Below are 21118 nucleotides of genomic sequence, written 5' to 3'. Positions count from 1 at the left end.
GAGACCAAAGGCAATCTTCTTTGAAGGCTGCTTCATCTGATCTTAATGATGAGAGCATATTGCCAACTGATAGGCTATATATGCTGCAATTTCATCCTGTTCCCTATGATATCCCTGAGTGGCTGGGATCACACAGAAGAAGACAACCCAGTTTTAAAATGGCATCTATTAGAAGAAGAAGAATGCATCTCATTCTCCCTCCCCTCCAAATACTGTGTTAGGGTTTGTTTCACAGGCCATTTCCAGCCTGGTACCACAAGACCTTTATCATCCAAATCATAGCCAAAACCTTCCAAGGTGATTAGCATTTACATGAGCTGTCCAAGTGCTAGCATAAGAGGCTGAATTTAACCAGAATGATAATGGATAGTATGGAAAATGAACGATGAGATAGAAGCCCAACAAAAGTTTGTAGGAGTGTTGTTATTGTCATTGGCATAAGCCTAGCTATACTAGAAAGTTTACCATATGTTAATTTTGAAAGAAAAATTTTATAATATAAATACGATAATAACTGAGTGAGAGCAAGAGTAATAGAAGTTTTAAGAAAAAAAATTACTGCTGTTAAAGCAGTATGACCCTCTTTCATATAAAAATACATCTTTCATATAAACTCTCAAACTATTTACTCTACAGTAATCTTCTTATCCCATTGGGACTACTCTCAAATGAATAGTTTCAGGTTGTGAGTGCTGGACTGACTGATGTATTCACATAAACGTAATGATTGAATAAGAAATTGCCAATCACAAACTAATGTAGAAACAATTTCTAAAAATGTTATCTGTTTTTTCAGAGAAATGTATTCCTTTTACTAGAAGGAAGCAACCACAACACAACACATTTCTCTCTGAATCCTTGATTACTCTCATTAGTTATCTTGTAGCTTACAGCATGCAAACCTACTTTGCATCACATTATGTGTTCCGAAACAACAACACTTTAATCACACTGGGTATTAGCAAAACAATCCTTTCTGAACAGCACGCCTTTAATTATTCCCCTGCCTCTTAATTTATCATCAAGAGACGAAGAAAGGGGCTTCATCTTCTCTTCTTCAGGGCTTTGTCTGTGGATGTTAGGAGGATGGAGGGCTTTCAGAAATTTCTTTTAACAGAAACCACCCTCTGATTTTTATTTTTCAGATGCCTCACTTTCTCCCTGACATGTTAGTTTCCCATGGGTAGGAATCTTTCTTCATGTGGTGGCATTCCATCTGGGTATCCCTCACCTGCAGTCTGAAATGGTACAGTCCAGAGACTCAGGTTTACCACCTCATCAAAGCCCTATTTGGGTGCTCTTCCTCACTTGATACCAATCACATGCTCTCTTGACCCACCTGCTCTGTCACGTCCCTGTTGCCACCTTCCACACATTGGAGGGAGGAGATCTCTACAGAGGAGCCTGCTCCATTGGTGTAGGCTCACCACCTGAATTAGAACTTGTTTGCCCAGGTTTCTACCTCACATAGGCAGTCTACACACATACAGCAGATCGCCTGCTTCACAGCTTCTCACTCTAACACTGCCTTCCCCAACCTAATGCCCCCCAGATCTTTTGGACTACAACTCCCATCATTCCCGAGAATGGTCCTTGCTGGCTGTGGATGATGGGAACTTTAGTCCAAAACATCTTGAGGGCGCTAGGTTGGGGAAGACTGCTCTGACATATAGAGGCTGGTGGGACCAGGCAGCATGGATGGATGGCCACTGTGTGAACAGAATGCTGGACTAGATGGACCCTTGGTCTGATCCAGCATGGCTCTTCTTATGTTCTTATGATGTGATGGAGAAGTAAAGCCAGTGAGTGTGGTTCACCTCTCCCCCTCATGCTCAGAAAGGGCTCTTCTATTTGTAAGAATTAGGCCACAGCTTTCTGATGCTTTGAGAACGAACACCGCCACCCTGTATTTTTGCTGAGCCACCCCTTACTTTTGCTGGGCTGAGTGGCAGCTGCAAACAGTAATTTTCTTGAATCTTTTCATCTTGTGTTTTGGGAAGGAAAGAATTACCTGAGTAAATTGCCAGTAAAGCTTCATCCTTTTGGCTTTGGCATAACTGCATTCAATTAGCCTGGGTCTGCTATTCACATCCACCAAGCACCTGTTGTCATCATCGTCAATGGTAGGACTTAGAACGCCCACATGGAACTGCTGGTTACCTGTGTAATAGACATTCTGCAACAAGAAAGTAGAGGACACATTCAGGGCTTTGAAGAATGGCAGCATTTCTGTCAGAAGCTGATTGAAAGAGTTAATACCTGGACCAGAATTGATTCGCATACCACACTTCAGCATGCCAAAGTCCTCTCCCTAGTAAGAAGTAGTGTTATATTTAAACATCCATTTTTGCAACAATCTTTTGAGGGACTATCAAACAGAGGCGAGAGAGGACAGATTGAGCGAGGGAAGTAATTCTTTTCTTAGAAACTGTATTATTCCTATAGTGGAGAAATGAAACAGTGACTATGAACAGCAAAGTATCCAGCAGGTGGTGGGTTCAAATAGGGAAATGTCACACATTTTGATTAGAATCACGTAATCTGAGGATAATACCACACTAAAAATACAAAGATGATACAGCACAATTGGGTTCAGAGGGATCTGCATGTTGTGTGAGACTGAGACAAGGAATGAAAACTAATTTTAGAGAAGATGGTTGCCAAACAACAGACACAGAAAACAGAATTTGAATGGAACACACATATTAAATACACAGAACACATCAATTGCTGCTCTTTAAGCATATGCACAGCAATATAAGCACAGTTCTTAGTTTTTGTATTACGGCTGAGCTGAAAGACTGGTAAACACTGAAAATCTTTCTATTCTCTCTGAAAGAAAGAAAAAAATTGCCGAACTCCAGAGCCTTGAAGTAAATACAGATGATCATTTTCCAAGTCATAAGTTATCATGGTGTGCATGTAACCACTTGGTAAACTTATAGGGTAGCATCCAATGGTAGTTCTTCATAGAGTAGGCCCAAAGAAATGAATGGGACTTGAGTTAGTTATGACCAAGTTAAATCTCATTCATTTCAGTTTATTCTACATAGGAGTAGGGATGTTGCAAGAGTCTGTGGTGGTGGTGGTGGTGGAGTCCATTAGACTCCCCCCATGCTTGGCCTCCCAGACTCCAGTCCACAGACTGCCTCCACTTACCTACCACTGTTCAGCTCCCTGGACAAGCTGTCAGGCCATTTACAAAAGATTACACCTGCAGTCTTGTTGCACCCTGTTCTTTTGAAGAAGTGAGGGTGCCCATGGGAGGGGAAGGATAAGCCACACCTTTCCCTCCTCACCACCTCCTTCTCCCCAAACCATTTCCCCCCACTTCAGGGGAAGGATCCTTATCGCAGCTTGCTTTTTAAAAGGCAAACTGTGAAAAGGATCGTCCTCCTGGACTGAGGAACAACCCAGTTTTTTATGGGTTGGAGGAGGGGGATGGGGGAAATGGATGCCTGAGTGGGGGATCCCCTTGGGGTTTTGGCCCACCTGGGCACAAAGTGGAGTCCCACTGGTAAGTGGGTGTTTAAGACCCTTCTCCCTCTCCACAGAACAAGGACATGAAAAAAAAATGTGCCCTGTTCCTTCTGAAGAAGTGTGGGTGCCTTGGCATGTGGAGAGGTCCCCATGCCAGGCACCCTGCCTCTTCAGTCGAAATGGGCGCTTTCCCACCTCCCCATTGGGATCCATAGAGATCTCTGATTCTACCTTGCTTCTGACAGCTGTCAAGTGACAGCTGACAGCAGCAAAGCAGAGGCAGCAACTACGGAGCTGGATATCGGCTCGGTGAAAGGAAAGGAAAAAAAATAAAAATAAAAAGAGCCCTCATTTATGCACATAAGTGCAGGAAATATTTCCTGGCTCTGGTTTTTGCACAAAAATGGGACAGGGAAAATTCTTTTAAAAGGAACCCAACCCCGATTAGAGCTGGGAAGGGGGACTTGGTGGCAGACAAGAAGGGTCTGCTGGGGATGTGGGCTGGAGGATGGAGGGCAACTATGGTGGGTTGTTTGCCCAGTTGTGTGGTGGGTGCACTAGTCACCCACGGTGAGTTGTTCGCAAAACAACCCACCCTGCGTGGCTTGCTCAACACTGTGGCCTAGTGTGACGTGCAAACACAGCCATTGTCTTTTTGTCTTAGAGGGGTTTGACAGTACACACTTTGGAGATCCAGTGTAAAGAATAATTTAATTCCTTAAAAATGGTCCAGAGATTCCTCCACTCTGATAAAATAGTATTCTCATATTTAGCATATACTATTCAGTGCCACCTAAATAAAGGTGTCAAGCGGTGTCAACACTGCAATTAGAATAACTGCAAAGCAATTACTCTAGAATGACACAAAGTCATTACAATAAAGGTATAAATCATATAATGACTGCTGATGGTTGATCTTCCCTCTAGAAGCAACAAGTATTACAAATTCTCTGGCCTTGTGTTCTCTTGGTGCTGTTTACAATATTTTAGAGGGTTTGAACATTCTTGTGGATCCTCGAGAAAAACACCTGGCCTCTTCAATCTCTTGGTGAAAGTCTTTCCCATAGCTCTCAGAACTGTCTGTTGCCATTCAGTCAGATATCATGTCCTTCTGCTTTGACTCAGCCTACATCCCACTTCAGATTTCAACAGATTGAACTCCTGACACAGTTGTACCAGTGTGACTGCTGGTACGATAACAATCACACTTGTGTCATGCTCACAAAGGCATAAGCTGTTCAGCCAGATCAGGCTCCAAGAAGCACCCAAGCATGAGGGCAGTGGTTAAGATAATTATTGTGTGATCTTTTTGCTGCTCCACCATTAAACTTTAATCACCGAAATGGAGTGCACGAGTCTCCACACTCCACATAGCCTGTGTTTTTAAAAGTTTGGGGGAAATGCCTTCTCATGGCTCTTGATAGGACTTCTTCTTGGAATCTATTTATTATAGACATAGTGTAAAATTGGCCACCTAATGCGAAGAGGAAACTCCCTGGAAAAGACCCTGATGCTGGGAAAGACTGAAGGCAAAAGGAGAAGGGGACGGCAGAGGATGAGATGGCTAGATAGCATCACGGATGCAATGAATATGGACTTGAGCACACTCCAGGAGAGAGCGGAGGACAGGAAGGCCTGGCATGCTATGGTCATGGGGTCATGAAGAGTCAGACACGACTGAACGACTGAACAACAACAAATAATTGACAGCTTATTTTGTACATGTAGAGGTAAGCACTTTGTTATAAAAGCCCAATAAAACAGTAATTGCAAAGATGAAGGAAGAAAGAGCAAACATAAAACAGTCATGGGCTCTGCAGAGCAGGACAATTTTGTATTTATTGCAGAAAATTATTTGAGTAGATCATTGCCAGCATATAAATGGCAACGAGGATACTGGGATACATTAACACAGGAATTAAATACCGATCAGAAGAAATGGTAATGTTTCTGTACAAAGGTCATTTTTACTGCTTTTCTCCAGTATCCCTGGACAAGATTTTTTGCCACTATGAATCAACACACAATTTAATGCAGTCTTATTTTGTTTGACACTGGCCTCAGTCCTGCCCCTCTGTTTGGTTACCTGCTTATGTCCAACACATCTGGAGGGCACTAAGTTGGGGAAGGCTGCACCAGTGGTCGTGTGTTCTCCTAGTGCTTGCACAAGTGCTGGCGAACCAACTAGCACAGCGAACACCTAATGTAATGAAGTTGTAATGAGTTGTGAAAGATGCAATGGCTTGTGCAAGAGTTTGTGCATGCAGAAGCAAAGTATTGGATTTGACACTTGCACAAGGATGAAAACAGAATTCCCGGAAGTGGTAGAAGCTTTGAGTAGTGGAATGACACCACTGAATACAATGCTCTCAGCCTTTCACATAAACTACCACTAGGCCAGAGGACTGTTTGCACTTGCTTACCTAAGGACCCTGACAGCACAATTCTATACATGTCTACTCAAAAGTAAGCCCAGTCGGGTTCAATGGGGCTTACTCCCAGGCATGTCGGCATAGGACTGCAGCCTAAGTAAGTTTATGATAGGCTTTTCCCAGTTCATTGCTCATTTGCTTAACTACTATCTATATTACCTCTCGAAGGGATGCAAAGGGGTGCATGCAAAGTGATGCTCCACAGCCTTGAAGAGAATGACAAGGCTTGCTTTTGCAAGAGCTCTGCACAGCAACTCTGTCATGCACACCTGCCCAAAGTATACAGTATTTTATTTGTAATGTTTGAATATCACATATAACCCCACCCTATCATCTCTCATTTGTATCCATTTTGAGGGATGTTGCTTTGTTGTGCTCCACTGCAATGGCCTATGGCTAAAAGCAATAAACATGTTGTTGTTGTTACAAGTATACAACAGAAAAATACCTCATGACATTAACCCCAAATCTGAAGCATGTTTCACTCTCAAATCCTCCCCCCACCCACCCAAGATTTACCCCTAGGGTGTAAGAATAAAGAGTGTTGCCAATGTTAATTAATGTTATTTTATAATTTAGTGTAAATCTGACACATGCATCTATAACATTTATTTTTCTACACATTCAAACTAAACGTTCTTCAAATCATGCATAGCAGAGCCATGATTCCAATAGAGGTTTTTTTTTTAACCCCCTCCTTCATGGGGGGGGGGCGGGAATTTCAGGACAAAAATGCGGGGGTGATTAAATCACCCTGCCCAGAGCGCCATGATCCTGATCCAAATTGGGGTCACGTGCGCTTACACTGAAGTAAGTCATCCAATCACCATAACTCTGCCATGCATGATGTGAGGAACATTTAGTTTGGCCCTAAGTCTGCTCCAGAAAGCACTGAAATTTTCAGCATGATCCTCACAAAGTTTAGCTTGAAGTCCATTTGATCTCATTGGTCCAACTCTAATATGTTTCATTTAATCACTCCTGATGCAGAGAAAAAACAGAATTACCTACCCTTGGGAGCAAACTAGACATGATGTTAACTGAATGCAAACATGTAATTTCATGTAAGCAATTCACATGCACAATTAAAAACAAAAAAAAGCTGTCATGGGCAGAGCAGAAGCAGGACTGTGCCACATGAGGGGGGCGGGGGGGGAGTAACCCTTCTCTCCCACCATAGTCCTGATTAATATTTCCGCCCTCTAAAGATGCCATTTGCCCCTAATGGCTGCTCTTAATAGCTGCTTTGAATGTGGAGCTTTGTCCGGACCATGGCAGGGAAAGGAAGCCTTCCCCAACCCCCATAAAGCAGCTGTAGTTGGGGACTACACTCCAACAGAAAACTGGTACATGTGTGAGGTATCTTATTCCTTTCCCCTCTGCAGTTTCCCACCTCAAATCACTTCTGCAAATGGCTTTTAGCCCTGAGGGGAAAAGAAACGGACAGTTCTTTCTTCACAAAGCTAAAAGCAGCGGCTGGGGGCAGGGCAGTTTCAAAGTGGACAACCAGCAGAGAGCAAATGCAGACATGCTCTTCTCTCCTGCTGGAGATTAAAACCTGCAGTCAAAGTATGAGCTCTGTAGTGTATTGGCCCTCCTGGCCAGCCATACCAGGAAGGGCCCGAGCCCACTCTAAGACACTGTGGCTTTCAGTTTTCTGTTCAGTATTGCCTGCAGTAGTATGCTTCATGGCCTGTTCTTAATCTTACTTATTAAAGCTGTTGTTGGTTTTACACCTGCTGTCTAGCCTTCATGATATATTGCATGCTCTACTGCTGATCTAAGAGTCCTTCCAGAAGTTTGACTATTAAGGTCATCATGGCCTCTGGCCCCATCACTTCCTGGCATATAGAAGGGGAAGAAATGGAAGCAGTGACAGATTTTACTTTCTTGGGCTCCAAGATCACCGCAGACGGTGACTGTAGCCATGAAATTAAAAGACACTTGCTCCTTGGGAGGAAAGCTATGGCAAACCTAGACAGCATAGTAAGAAGCAGAGACATCACCTTGCCGACAAAGGTTCGTCTATGGTTTTCCCAGTAGTAATGTATGGCTGTGAGAGCTGGACTATAAGGAAGGCTGAGCGCCAAAGAATTGATGCTTTCGAACTGTGGTGCTGGAGAAGACTCTTACGAGTCCCCTGGACTGCAAGGAGGTCAAATCAGTCCATCCTAAAGGAAATCAACCCTGAGTACTCATTGGAAGGACAGATACTGAAGCTGAAGCTCAAATATTTTGGCCACCTAATGCGAAGAGAAAACTTCCTGGAAAAGACCCTGATGCTGGAAAAGATTGAAGGAAAAAGGAGAAGGGGACGGCAGAGGATGAGATGGCTAGACAGCATCACCGATGCAATGAATATGAACTTGAGCATACTCCGGGAGAGAGCGGAGGACAGGAAGGTCTGGCATGCTATGGTCCATGGGGTCACGAAGAGTCGGACACGACTTAACGACTGAACAACAACAAATGTTGCTTTCAATATGTAGTATCCAGCTACATCTCTTCTTTTTTTCAAAAGTAAGTGCGTGATCACCATGTATGGGGAAGGTAGATTTAGACTTTTCCTCCCCAGCTACACCCCCCATGAGGGCTTTTTAATATCCCTATATGTCACATGGGGGAGTTTCGGGGCCCACTGGGGACAGAAGATTAAAATTCCCTTCCCCATGTGCTGCAGTCCCAATCTGGATCGAGCCCCCATATGCTTTTTGAGTAAGAAGAATAAAATGTAGGTAGCTTCCTGCTACATACTGAAAGTAACATTATATTTGATCTTTAGATTCTTAGTATGCAAGCAGCGGTGACTGCCAAGTCTTCTAAAATAGATTAATAGCTGTTCTTCCTGAGCCATTCCCACATTTCTTAAACACATCATGTTAAGCAAGATACAGAATTTCTGCCCAGGGAAATAGCATCTTCTTCAAAGGAGAAATCCCAACTCCATTAATGTTAATGATAAAATGTTGCCAAGTTATCATGGAATGAAGATTTGACACGAAGTTAATAACAAACTTTGAAATCCCACTGCAGCTGATAAAGACTTCACTGGATGAAGAATGCTCCCATCACTGTGAATTATTCATCGAGGCCTGGTCTATCATGTAGCAAAAAGTTACAGCAAGGTGTCCAACTTAACACAAGATGATTATCGTAAAGATAAATGGCCAGCTCTCTAGTGAAAGCTTAAAGCAATATATACCAATTTCTAGTCTGAAAGCTGTTCCTGATCCTTATGGCAGCTCTCCCAAATGAAACCACGCTGGAGAATGGTGTGTTGCTGTTGTGCATTTGAAAAGAGTGGGTTGAACATTATTTCAGAACAATAGTTTGTTTTCTAGCCAGTAACTATTTCTCGTAGAATGAGAAAACAGAAGTGTCACAGTTTGCACTGATCCATTTTACAGCATTTTTTGCTTCCAAAAAATTGCTGGTATCAAGCTAGCGCAACACAGTTACAGCTTTCACTTCTTTTTAAGGAATGATACAGATATATCTGGGTCATTAATAATTTGCAACAGCAGAAATTGTTCACAAGAAAGTAAGGCTCTGTCAGAAGGGCTCACAACCTTTTCAAATTTTATACTGAAATCTCTTTTCGCAAGGAACAACAGAGCTAGATTGAAGATTTTATGTTGAGGACTGAAGCAAACTATAGCCATAAACCTCAAAGTAATACCTCTCATGAAAGGAAGGGGCGGAACATGCTAGAGACTGTCATTTTTGGAAAGCACTGGAAACATAAGCCCCCTTCAGGCATTCTAATCTCCCTCCCAGGTAGAATCACATGAGGGAGAGTGTAGATTCAGGCTAGCTCAGCCCCCTGTCCCATCCCTGTCCTCATCACCTTCCAAGAGTTGGAGGGTGAATTTCTGCAGGGTGGGGAGACTGGTCTACTCATATAGGCTCTCCACATGTTTTGGAACCCTAGAAGATCTGGAGGATTAGAATACCTAAAGGGAGCTATAGTGAAAGTCAAAACTGAGGTAAATGGTGCCAAATAAGATTTATGATACATTTGGAATTTTGAGAAAATGAATAAACATTCCTCATCAAATCTGTATTTGTCTGAAATCCACAAATTATTTTTTATTTTTTACACAAAGTATGAAATTGCTAAAATATTCAGTGCAGCCCACTAGAAATGGATCTCTGTCAATAACTGGCTTTTGTCTGTATTCCTTGCACCCACACATTGGGGGACATATTGCTAATTTCAAGAGTAAACTGAAACCCATCCATGTCAACTCAGAACACAAGTAAGTCCTACTGTGTTCAATGGTGCTTAATGCCAGGTAAGCATGTCTAGGATTTCAGCTGAACTGTACTTCTTATGAAACCATGAGAAAGCATGTCTCTGAAATTCTGTATAAGCCTACAATATGGCATCTCTGCTCAAAATCATAATGTACCAAGTTTGGCAAAGAGACTCTGCTTTCTCACAAAAAAGTAGTTAACACTGAGAATGGAAAATATCCACTTTCATCGATGATACATCCAACACTGTACTAAGACTGGCAGGGCTGATGCAAGTCCTTCCGCTGCCTGTGGGACCAGCAATGGTGGTGGCCCTCAGAACAGTGATGATGATGGATGATGACGGGGCAGTGGTGGCAGCGGCAACCACCACTGCCCTCTGCCTTCACCCCTAGCAGTGGTAGTACGCCACAGACCTGTTGCTCACTGCCTCGCTGTGCGGGTCCTTCCTCAGAGTAAGGCATTGATGGAGAGGTGGCCCTGGAAATTGCCTGTGCCACGACAGCACAGGTGATCTCAAAGGTCACCTTTCCACCATTGCCTCACTCTGAAGCAGGAGCCTGCACAGCAAGGCATTTGGGCTGGGCTGTCTGGAGAGCCACTCTCTCTTTTGAGAGTCTGGTGGGGCTTTCCAAAGAGTCTACCTGCCTGATGCTGTGCTCTGAGGGGTTATATAAGTGAGGAATCAGGTGTGTGGCACTTCAGAGAGTTGTGCCAGCATGGCTTTCTGGAGTGCCAGGCAGGTCATGCAGTACTCCTGGCACTGGCGGTGGCCTGGGGCACATGGGATCTGCAATTCTTCTGGATCTGTCACCTGAGATAGGGGATTCATTTCACCTCATGGAAGAGCTGGCCCTGAAGACTGAGTAGGCTCAGCCTTGGGCAAGTTACTATCCTCTCAGTTTAACCTACCTCACAGGGCTGTTGTAAGTAAGTGTGGAATGAAAATGTAATTAATAAATATTTATAATTTTCTTGTTATATATAGATTATAGGATTTCTAAAATATGTAATAAAATATTCAAAATGGTAATGACATTTAGATGACTAACACAAAACTTAAAAAAAATAGGCTCCAGCTCTAAGCATACTTACCTGGAAGTAAATACTACTGAAGTCAATGGAACTTACTTTGAGTAGTTAAGACTGGCCTATACTTTCTTTTTTCTGTTCAACAAATACTTCATCATTGCTTTCCATTTATCTATTTTTAATGAAAGGCAACACCTTGAGCTCCCAAACACCGCCATTTTCCACTCAACATCGAGCTCTTAAAAACTATGTTGTGGTTTTTAAAAGGAATATGCTTTGCTTACTTTTCTAAAACACTATATGCACTTGACAGGGCTCTATGAAAAACAACAAAAGCAAGATGAATTTCAGTTGGCAAACACAAGTACCTCTGTTGCTGAAATCGCTCCTCTTCCAATCACTGAACAGCCCCATCAACAACGGAAAGCTATTTCTGCAGCTGCAATAATTCCATAAAAGAGGGACTTGCTTTCTAAGTATTCCAGCACAATACTGTATATTGTAATCTGACCTTTATCAATTGAATTTCTTCCTGAGGGGGAAAATAGACTCCCCTACAAATTTCTGGCTTTGACCAAAGCTTCAACACACCACTGAAAAAGCACCCAGCACAAATGTAAGGGCCCTAAAGGCTGTACCATGCCATAAGTCACTGCATTATACCAGCCCTAGGTCTTTGTGCAGCTCTTGGGGCTCTCCAAGGACACTTCTCCCACAAGGCCCCCCTTAGAGATCATTGGGACCCCCTCAGAGAGCCCACCCACCCACCAGCTTGCTGTGAGAGAATCTTCAAAGTGAGCCTGAGGGTGGCTGGTGACTGCTCTGGAGGGCCCTGCTGGCCTCTCCCTTACAGCCAGCATTTGCCACAGTGGAAAAGTGGGGCCAGCAGGGCTGTCTAGAGCATCTCCTGTAGTGCCACTGGATGGCCGCTTCAGAAAACCCTCTCAGCTCTGCTCACAGTGGGTGAGCAGCTTGCAGGACTTTCCAGAGCACCTGACTGCCTGGTGGCACTCACCTACCCGGCAGCACCTGCCCATCTGGCAACACCCACGGGGGTCCTCTTGGCAGGGGGAAGTGCACAATTTGCCACTCCTCCTTCTCTGCCACCTAATGTGGAGGATTCACCCTGCCAAGCTGTAGGTCAAAACTTCTGGAGGGTACCAGGTTGCCTACTCCAGCTGGTGTATAGGACACACTACAGTAATTAAGTTGTGTGTGGGGGGGTATTGTTTGTTTTGTTTTAATTCAGCTGCGTGTGACTTTGACTGTACTGATATTTTTATCTCCATTTTATTAAGACTGCAGATTTTTAAAAATTATTGGAAACATTGTAGGTTTTATAATTATTGGTCATCACTTTAGGTACTATTTCAGAGGCAGAGACTGCAATATATATATTGTTAAAAATAAATGACTTCCTGTGACCGTATACCTGCTAGCGATAACCACATAGGGCACGATCTACATTTTCAGCCTTCAGTTCCCAAACATGACTACGTAGAAGTTCCAGAAATAGGTTCAATTGTTCTTTGTCTTAAGTCAAGGGCTATAGATCATTTTCCATGTGTGTTGTTGGGTTTTCTTCCTTCTGCTTAGTGCTTCCATCACATAGTAATATGCTTCTGGAGATCATACCAGCCAAATGTGGCTTCACTGTTGTTTCCTGCTGGCATTGTACATGAAGCCATTTTATTAACAGAAGATGTGATATACCTTTCCTTATGTCTGTGTCTCCATGTGGCTTGGACAACACAGAGAGCAGAAGATGCTCACCTCAGTTGTGAAGGCACACCCTCAAGCCATACTAAACTGGAGCTATTTATTTACATTAAATAATGACCCCAAGTTTTTACTTTTTAGCTCACCAGTTGAAAATTACTAATGAACTAACAGTCCAAAGTTACCCAAAATGTAAAGATTACTTGGGATCTGGAACTAGTTTGTTCCCTCCCTGGAGATTAGCAGTGTTGGCATTTCTAGCTCAATCAACCCACCAGTTAATCTCACCTCATTGATTATCTTTTCCTGCAGGTGTTCTAATTAATTAACATGTCAGGCAAAATCCAAGCTTCACATTTCAAGTCAACAATTTGAAATCTGACTGCCACAAGGCCAAGAAACTTTGTACTTTTTTTGTAAAAAAAAAAAAAAATCCAACCAAAATCTAATAAAAATAACAAGGGTAGACTTTTAAAGATTAGAAGTAAATTAATCGTAGAATTTACCAGTCTGGTGTAGAGTCAGGATCACCAATTGTGCTGTGTGGGGTCATGCTGAAGTAAAGCAATTGCAATCAGTTCTGGAAGTGATTATAAGATTATCATGACAGCTGTAGCTATTAATTAAATAAACCCCTTAGCTTAGGAACACAAGAAGTTGTCTTATACCAAGTCAGACTGTTCATCTATCTAGCTCAGCACTGTCTACACCAGGGGTGGGCAGCTTGTGATCATCCAGATATTTTAGCCTACAACTCCCAGCATCCCTCACCATTGGCTATGGCAAGAAACCACCATGGAGCAGCTGGCTAAAATCTGTAAGACACTGGACCTAGTGGTTCCAAGACAGGACAAAGAGCAAGCAGCAGTATTCACTGTGAAGAATGAAGGTTCAGTCTCATTGCAAGAACAGGATGGAGAACACTTAATAGAAAGGAAGTTACTTAAGATATACAGACTAAGGACTGCCTGTAAGTAAATCAGGTTTTGGATGTTTGATATAAGAGAAATTGGATATAACTTTGTAAGTTTATAATTTGGTAAATTGCTTTTCTCTTTACTACATTAAACTAAATTAAGCAAGTGGGGGAGGGGAAACTACTGCACATTTCACAGGTTCTGACCTAATCCCCCTTTTCTTTTCTGGTTTTGTTTTGTCTTCTCGTTTTCTCCTTATGTATGCTTTCTTCTCCTTTTTTAAAAAAATCCCACTTAGTAGTAACAGCCCAAAGTAGTGGTTACTCAGAGACTTTGTTTCCTCCCAGCTGGTGGGGCAGAATGTTTTTAATGTATAAACTGTTAGTTATAATGTTATTATCTTTATTATTTATTTGTTATGGTTATTATTAGGCACCTAAACTGTACAGAAATGCAGGCTTTTGTCATAAGACTGCTAAATTATATTTTGATGATTTGTCCCCAGGATAAATCTAAATTATCTTTGAAGAATAAATGTGGCTAGTTTAAGGCTCTCTCTCAATGTAAATGGCCTTGGCTCTAATGTGATGAGATATAGGATTATGGAGCTAATAAAACTGCATAAACTGGATATGTTGTTTCTACAGGAGACACATATATGATCTAAGTTTAAAAGATACTATCCCACCCCATATTTAGAGATAAATATAGTGCAAATGGAACTTCTAAATCCAGAGGGATAGCTATCTTAATAGCTAAATCTTATCCCTTTGAAATAGACAATATGTTAACAGATTCAAATGGTAGATATATATAGTTTATTACAGTATTAAAGCCCAACAGTGATAGTTCACAATTAACATCTTATTGTCTGATGATAGCACTTCTAACAGCAATATTAGCAAGTAGGCTAAACCGTTTCATTACTAAATATATCTCAACTGACCAAGTCGGGTTCATGCCAAGAAGACAGATTTCTGATGCTATTTGAAAGGCGCTTAATGTAATATATCTTGGTAATTAATTTATATCTCCAATAGCAATAGTTGCGTTAGATGCCTTAAAAGCTTTCGATAGGGTCGAGAGACTGTATCTAACTGAATTGCTAAAAAAAGCAAATTATGGTGAATATTTTGTTTCATTAATAAACAGATTATATGCAAATGGTAAGGCAAAGGTAAGAGCTAACGGATTGGACTCTGCATCATTTGATTTACATAGTGGGCATCCCTGTCTTGTACCTCTGTCACCCCTCTTATTTGATACAGCTCTAGAGCCATTAACTTCATTAAGACACATCCCAGCATTATAGGAGTAAATATTTAATGGTCATGAACATAAAATAAATATATATGTTGATTATATAATTTTATTTCTCACAAACCCAATGGCAGTATTACCACAGATAAAAAAGACTGTTGACTCTTTTGGATCTTATTCTGGCCTAAAAATAAATTATGCAAAGTCAAAATTAATGTGCTTAAATATAACCATAAATAACCAATATAAAATGAAGAACTTAATTGATTTAACTCTCTGTTTTTCTTAGTCTTAAATACTTGGGAATTATATTAACATAAGATTTGAAACAGTTATTGTACAGAAATTATGATCCATTAATTAAATGGATAAAAAACAAGATGAGTTAATGAAAAATCCTTAACTTATCAATACTGGGCAAAATTGCTGGATTCAAGGAACACATTCGTCCCAGATTCTTATATTTTTTTCAAACTATTCCATTATATCCATGACAATAAAAAATGAAGACTTGGCAACAGTCTTTATAAAATTTTGTTACTAAACAAACAAACAAAAAGACTATTTCCAGCAAATATTTGGTATTCACACACTAAAAAAGGATTAGCTGTCCCAAGGTTGGAAATGTATTTTGCTTCATACCAAATTAAAATATGATACAATTTATTTAGAGACGACGATACAGCAAAATGGATATCTATGGAACTCTATGGTATTGGTCCAAATTATGTTGCCCTTTTTACCGTGGAGATCCAAAGAAATTAAGAAAATTAATAATCCATTTCTATTATGCACATTAAAAACTTGGGACCAATGGGTAAAAACATTAGCCCTGCAGCCATCACCTTTAATTCCAATTCTCTCACATCCAGATTTTTCTTTTCCAGATCAATTTGCACAATGGAAAGGCACAAAAATAATATACAGGTTGACATATCTATTTGTTAATAGAAGCCCTTAACTACAGACCAACTGGATAATAAACTAGGGAATTTAGAGGCCTCATGGTACCGAAAATTAAGGCTGTGCACAGACCCCCGATCTGCTTCGGATGCCACTTTGGATCCTCTGAAATGACCCCTATCTGCCTCGGATCAATTTGGGCCCCCTCTGCTTTGACTCGCATCCTAAGTGAGATTTGGATATCCCGATCACCTGTTTTTGGTGTTTTCCCATTGACTTGCATGGGATAACACAAACGGTCATAAAGTTTTATGTTTTTATGATACAGGCATGAAATTTGGACACCTCTCCAACTCCTTGGAGAGGAGGCCATCTGCAAGGTGTCAGACAGTTTGGTCCAGTGGTTTTTGCGCTAAGCAGAGTTAAAATCTGATGTTTTCCACAGAAACTCTCAAAGCAAAGAGCTGTAACTTCTCTGTTTCCACACACACACCTTGGCCTTTCCCACTCCCCCTTGAGGGCATTGCACCCCCCAAACCCAGGTCTCTCGGTTCTAGTCCCCACTTAACATTCTAACCGTTACACCACACTGGCTCTCTTTCTCCCATTTTTCATCTTGGTTGTGAGCAGGAGATCCAGACTCTTCAATCTTGATCACTTCCGGTACTCATTTTTTTCTTTATTCACTTCTGCTTATCTCAGTGAATGAATCTAGCAATAGTAGGATCCTTACCATCTCCTGAAGTAGTCCAGCAGGCTGAGAGATACTCTGAGGATTTGCACCGGATCATGCTTCAGATGTTCAACAGGAGTTTTCCTTGCCTAGACACTTTTTAATTGCATGAATATGCTGTGACTTTAAACCTGCAGTGCACCAGCTTGTGACATCTAACGATAAGGTCTGAATTTTGATATTTGTCTTCATATGTGCATGAATGATGAGGGGAGAGCCTTTTCTTCAAACAGCTAAGCAAATGGCATGAAAATCAAAAGTGTTTCTCTCTGCTTTTGGACCAAGTGCAAACCCAGAGCGGATTCACTGCTGTACTGACATTGGAGCCATCAGCCTCCCTGAAACTAGTTACAGAATGACATTTAATAGGGATAAATGCCAAGTTCTACACCTAGGAAAAAGAAACCAAATTAACATTTACAAGATGGGGGATACGTGGCTCAACAACACTACAAGCGAGAAGGATCTTGGAATTGTTGTCGATCACAAGCTGAATATGAGCCAACAATGTGATGTGGCTGCAACAAAGGCAAATTCCATTTTCGGCTGCATTAATAGAAGCATAGCTTCCAAATCACGCGAAGTACTAGTTCCCCTCTACTCAGCACTGGTTAGGCCTCATCTGGAGTACTGTGTCCACTTCAGGGCACCACACTTTAAGAAGGATGCAGATAGGGATGGCCGTGAATTTCTCCCCGAATCTTGGGGAGGCCGAATGCCAATGCATTCGGCCCCCTGAAACTGGCGGTGAAATTCTCCGCCACCCGCTGCTCCCCCCGGGATGGGACTTACCTCCTGTGAATGTCCCTCCCGGCGGCGGGTCCCAGCGGCGTTTCAGCGGGGGCGGGGGCTGCGGCCGGTCTTCCGACCAGCTGCTGCCGCTGCCATTACAAAATAAAGTAAAAAAACAAACAACCCCCGTGATAGGCTACGTAACGATTAACGTAGCGTATCACGGCTAGATTTCCAAAGTCAGCCGCGACAGGCTACGTTAATCGTTACGTAGCCTATCACGGGTGACTTTGGGAAAAAAAAAGCGCGTATGCAAATGGCGGCGCCCATGGGTGCCGCCATTTGCGTTCCTTATTTGGCCCCGGTAGTCTACGTAAAGATTTACGTAGACTACGGCGAAAATAAAGGCAACGCAAATAGCGTTGCCCTTATTTTCGCCGTAGTCTACGTAAATCTTTACATAGACTACCGGGACCAAATAAGGAACGCAAATGGCGGCGCCCATGGGCGCCGCCATTTGCATACGCGCTTTTTTTTTTCCAAAGTCACCCGTGATAGGCTACGTAACGATTAACGTAGCCTATCGCGGCTGACTTTGGAAATCTAGCCGTGATAGTCTGCGTAAATCGTTACGTAGCCTATCACGGGGTGTTTTTTTTTTCATTTTGTATTTCGCGGCCAGGGAGATGGGGTGCTTCTCCCTGGCCTGAATTTTGGGCGGGCGAGGCAGGGCGCCTCCCCCCCTGGCCTGAATTTCAGGGGGAGAACCGAAGCGCCTCCCCCCACCGTGAAGCAAGCTGCGGGACCAGGTAAGTCCCTTTCGTATATCACTAGATGCAGACAAACTGGAGGGGGTTCAGAGGAGGGCAATGAAGATGATCAGGGAACTGGAAACAAAGCCCTATGAAGGGAGACTGAAAGAACTGGGCATGTTTAGCCTTGAGAAAGGAAGACTGAGGGGAGATATGATAGTGCTCTTCAAGTACTTCAAAGGTTGTCACAGACAGGAAGGCCAGGATCTCTCGATCATCCCGGAGTGCAGGACATGGAATAATGGGCTCAAGTTAGAGGAAGCCAGATTCCGGCTGAACATCAGGAGAAACTTCCTGACTGTTAGAGCAATACGACAATGGAACCAATTACCTAGGGAGGTGGTGGGCTCTCCCACACTGGTGGCGTTCAAGATGAGGCTGGACAGCCACCTGTCAGGGATGCTCTGACCTGGATTCCTGCATTGAGCTGGGGGTTGGACTCGATGGCCTTGTAGGCCCCTTCCGACCCTACCTTTCTATGATACTATGAAGTCCTGGAAACTAGTCAATGGAGGCTGGTGGCTCTGATGTCAGGGGAGTGGTGAATCTGCTCCAGGTTTCAGTCAGAACTCTAAAGGACCTATCCAAAGTGCTGTCTGGTTCTGACTAAAATTCAGAGCGGATTCGCTGCTGTACTGACATTGGAGCCACCAGCCTCCCTGAAACTAGTTACAGCTCACAGCTGTGCCAAAGCTCCCTAAAGTTGATTTGAAAGTTCCAAGGACCTTGCAGTAAGCTAGACCACAGGGCACAGTTCAGGAAAGCCCTTGAAACTTGGGAGCAAGGGAACTGTGCAATCCTTGAACTTCTCTGATCAAACTTGACAAAATTCTTCAATTTAACTGAGCTACAGCTTAGAGCCTCTTTATACATTCACCGTAAGCTCTCTTCCCATCACCCCAAGCAGCTCATGCAAAGCACCCTCAGCTCTCATCTTCACAAGCAGGTTTGAAAACTACTTCACAGTTAAGCAATATTTTTCTAAAGAGATGAAAATCACTCACTTCAAAGTAATAATAAAGGTGCCGTTCACTAAATATTTACTCAAAAGTAAATCTCACTGGTTTCCATGGAGTTTATTTTTGAGGAAATGTGTTTCATATTAGGGTATAAAATTGCACTTCTAGAGTTCAAAGCATTTTAGCAATATTAGCCTATCCCACTTAAAACACACCCCTAAACAAATTTAGGTGCTAAATGTGGTGCTGGAGAAGACTCTTACGAGTCCCCTGGACTGCAAGGAGGTCAGATCAGTCCATCCTAAAGGAAATCAACCCTGAGTGCTCATTGGAAGGACAGATACTGAAGCTGAAGCTCCAATATTTTGGCCACCTACTGCGAAGAGAAAACTCCCTGGAAAAGACCCTGATGCTGGGAAAGACTGAAGGCAAAAGAAGAAGGGGACAGCAGAGGATGAGATGGCTAGATAGCATCACTGATGCAATGAATATGAACTTGAGCATGCTCCGGGAGAGAGCGCAGGACAGGAAGGCCTGGCGTGCTATGGTCCATGGGGTCACGAAGAGTCGGACACGACTGAACGACTGAACAACAAACAAATTTACTTGGAAGCAAGTCCTATTGATTTTAGTGCAACTTACTTTCACATTAAGTGCACTTCAGATTGAAACTGAGTGATCTGCAAATTCAATGCCTTTAATTCAGCTCTCCAGAGATTAAATGTTGCTACAGTCACTACACAATTATAATTCATGAAAAGAAAGATGCCACATTTTGGTAGAAAGTGGGAAGTGAAGAGGGAAAAGCATAACAGTTTAGCCTTGTAAGCCAGCATTTATATCACTTTCTGCAAAGCTCCCCAAAGCAATGAGTGGTTCCTGTCCAACAAGTAGTTTAAGTTTCTAAAATGAGCATTACAAAAGCACCCAAAAGGCTTGTGAAAGCTCCTCTTAAACCCCATCTGTTCCTGCTATTTTAAGAAAACCCATCAGTGTAAATTCAACTTAATTTGCAAATGAAGTGAAATTGCTTCTCCCTCTTAAGTACCTACATCACGGGTGGGCTAATGGATAATGTTGGGGCACTGAGGGAGTGTGCAAGGGGGCTGTTTAAATGAGAAGGGACCTGTCCATGAGGGCTGAGTTGAGAGGCTCAAGCTTCCATAGAGTATCGTATTTTGAAAACCTAAAATGTGTTTGAGTGGGTGAAAAAGATTTTAACACCCTTGCATTTTTTCTCAGACGTCCAATTGAAATACCCTTGCCTTACTCTCAGCTGCACTGTTTTTGGATCCCTGTTGAAGGCTGTATATCTTACAAGGTTGTATAATCTTAGAAGGGGGCGTGGCTGTGACTGTCACAAAGTGACCCTGCACTTCTGAATTTGTCACTGCACTACTGGTTGCAGTCCAACATATCTGGAGGGCATCAGGTTGGAGAAGTCTGGTGCAGGACTATGAGGTAGGGATGGGCGGATTCCCTACCTGCTGCTCTGCTGGGGAATCCGCCCTTGGGGGGAGGCGATCCGTTCCTCCCCCCGGAATCCTGGCCGGCCGGCCGGCTCCACTCCGCGGCGATTCCGCAGAGCTGCCGGCCAGCTCCAAAATGCCAGCAATATGGCCACCACGCCATATCGCTGGCTGCTGCCTGAGGCTGCATAAATGGCTGCATTTACCTTAAGCTAAGGCCTTTACTGCCACAAATGGCATCCAGGAGGCCATTTGCATCCTCAGTCAATCCACTCTGGAGCCGACCGGTGGGAAGGATCCAGCCAGTGAGGATTCCTCCTGGAGGTGCAATTCTCCGTGGACTTCTATTGAATCCGGCCTCATTGGGGTCCGTGGAGGATTTCTCCAACATCCCTACTATGAAGTAGGGATGG

The 21118-nt window shown here is 42.8% G+C and overlaps 1 protein-coding gene across 1 annotated transcript in view; it reads right to left on the bottom strand.

Annotated features, from left to right (window-relative positions):
- GALNT18 (polypeptide N-acetylgalactosaminyltransferase 18) overlaps positions 1 to 21118 on the bottom strand; it is a 463511-nt gene that overhangs the window by 39362 nt on the left and 403031 nt on the right. Inside the window, exon 10 of the mRNA XM_084853983.1 lies at positions 2012 to 2176. Coding sequence (XP_084710109.1) covers positions 2012 to 2176 — 165 coding nt within the window. The remainder of the gene's footprint in view (positions 1 to 2011; positions 2177 to 21118) is intronic.

Source organism: Heloderma suspectum, chromosome 1, assembly GCF_057233095.1.
Source record: "Heloderma suspectum isolate Gila_16-S chromosome 1, 16-S_ref, whole genome shotgun sequence".
In the NCBI taxonomy this organism is placed as follows: domain Eukaryota; kingdom Metazoa; phylum Chordata; class Lepidosauria; order Squamata; family Helodermatidae; genus Heloderma; species Heloderma suspectum.
Note: the sequence above shows the minus strand (reverse complement) of the source record. Positions and strands in the feature narration are given on the sequence as shown.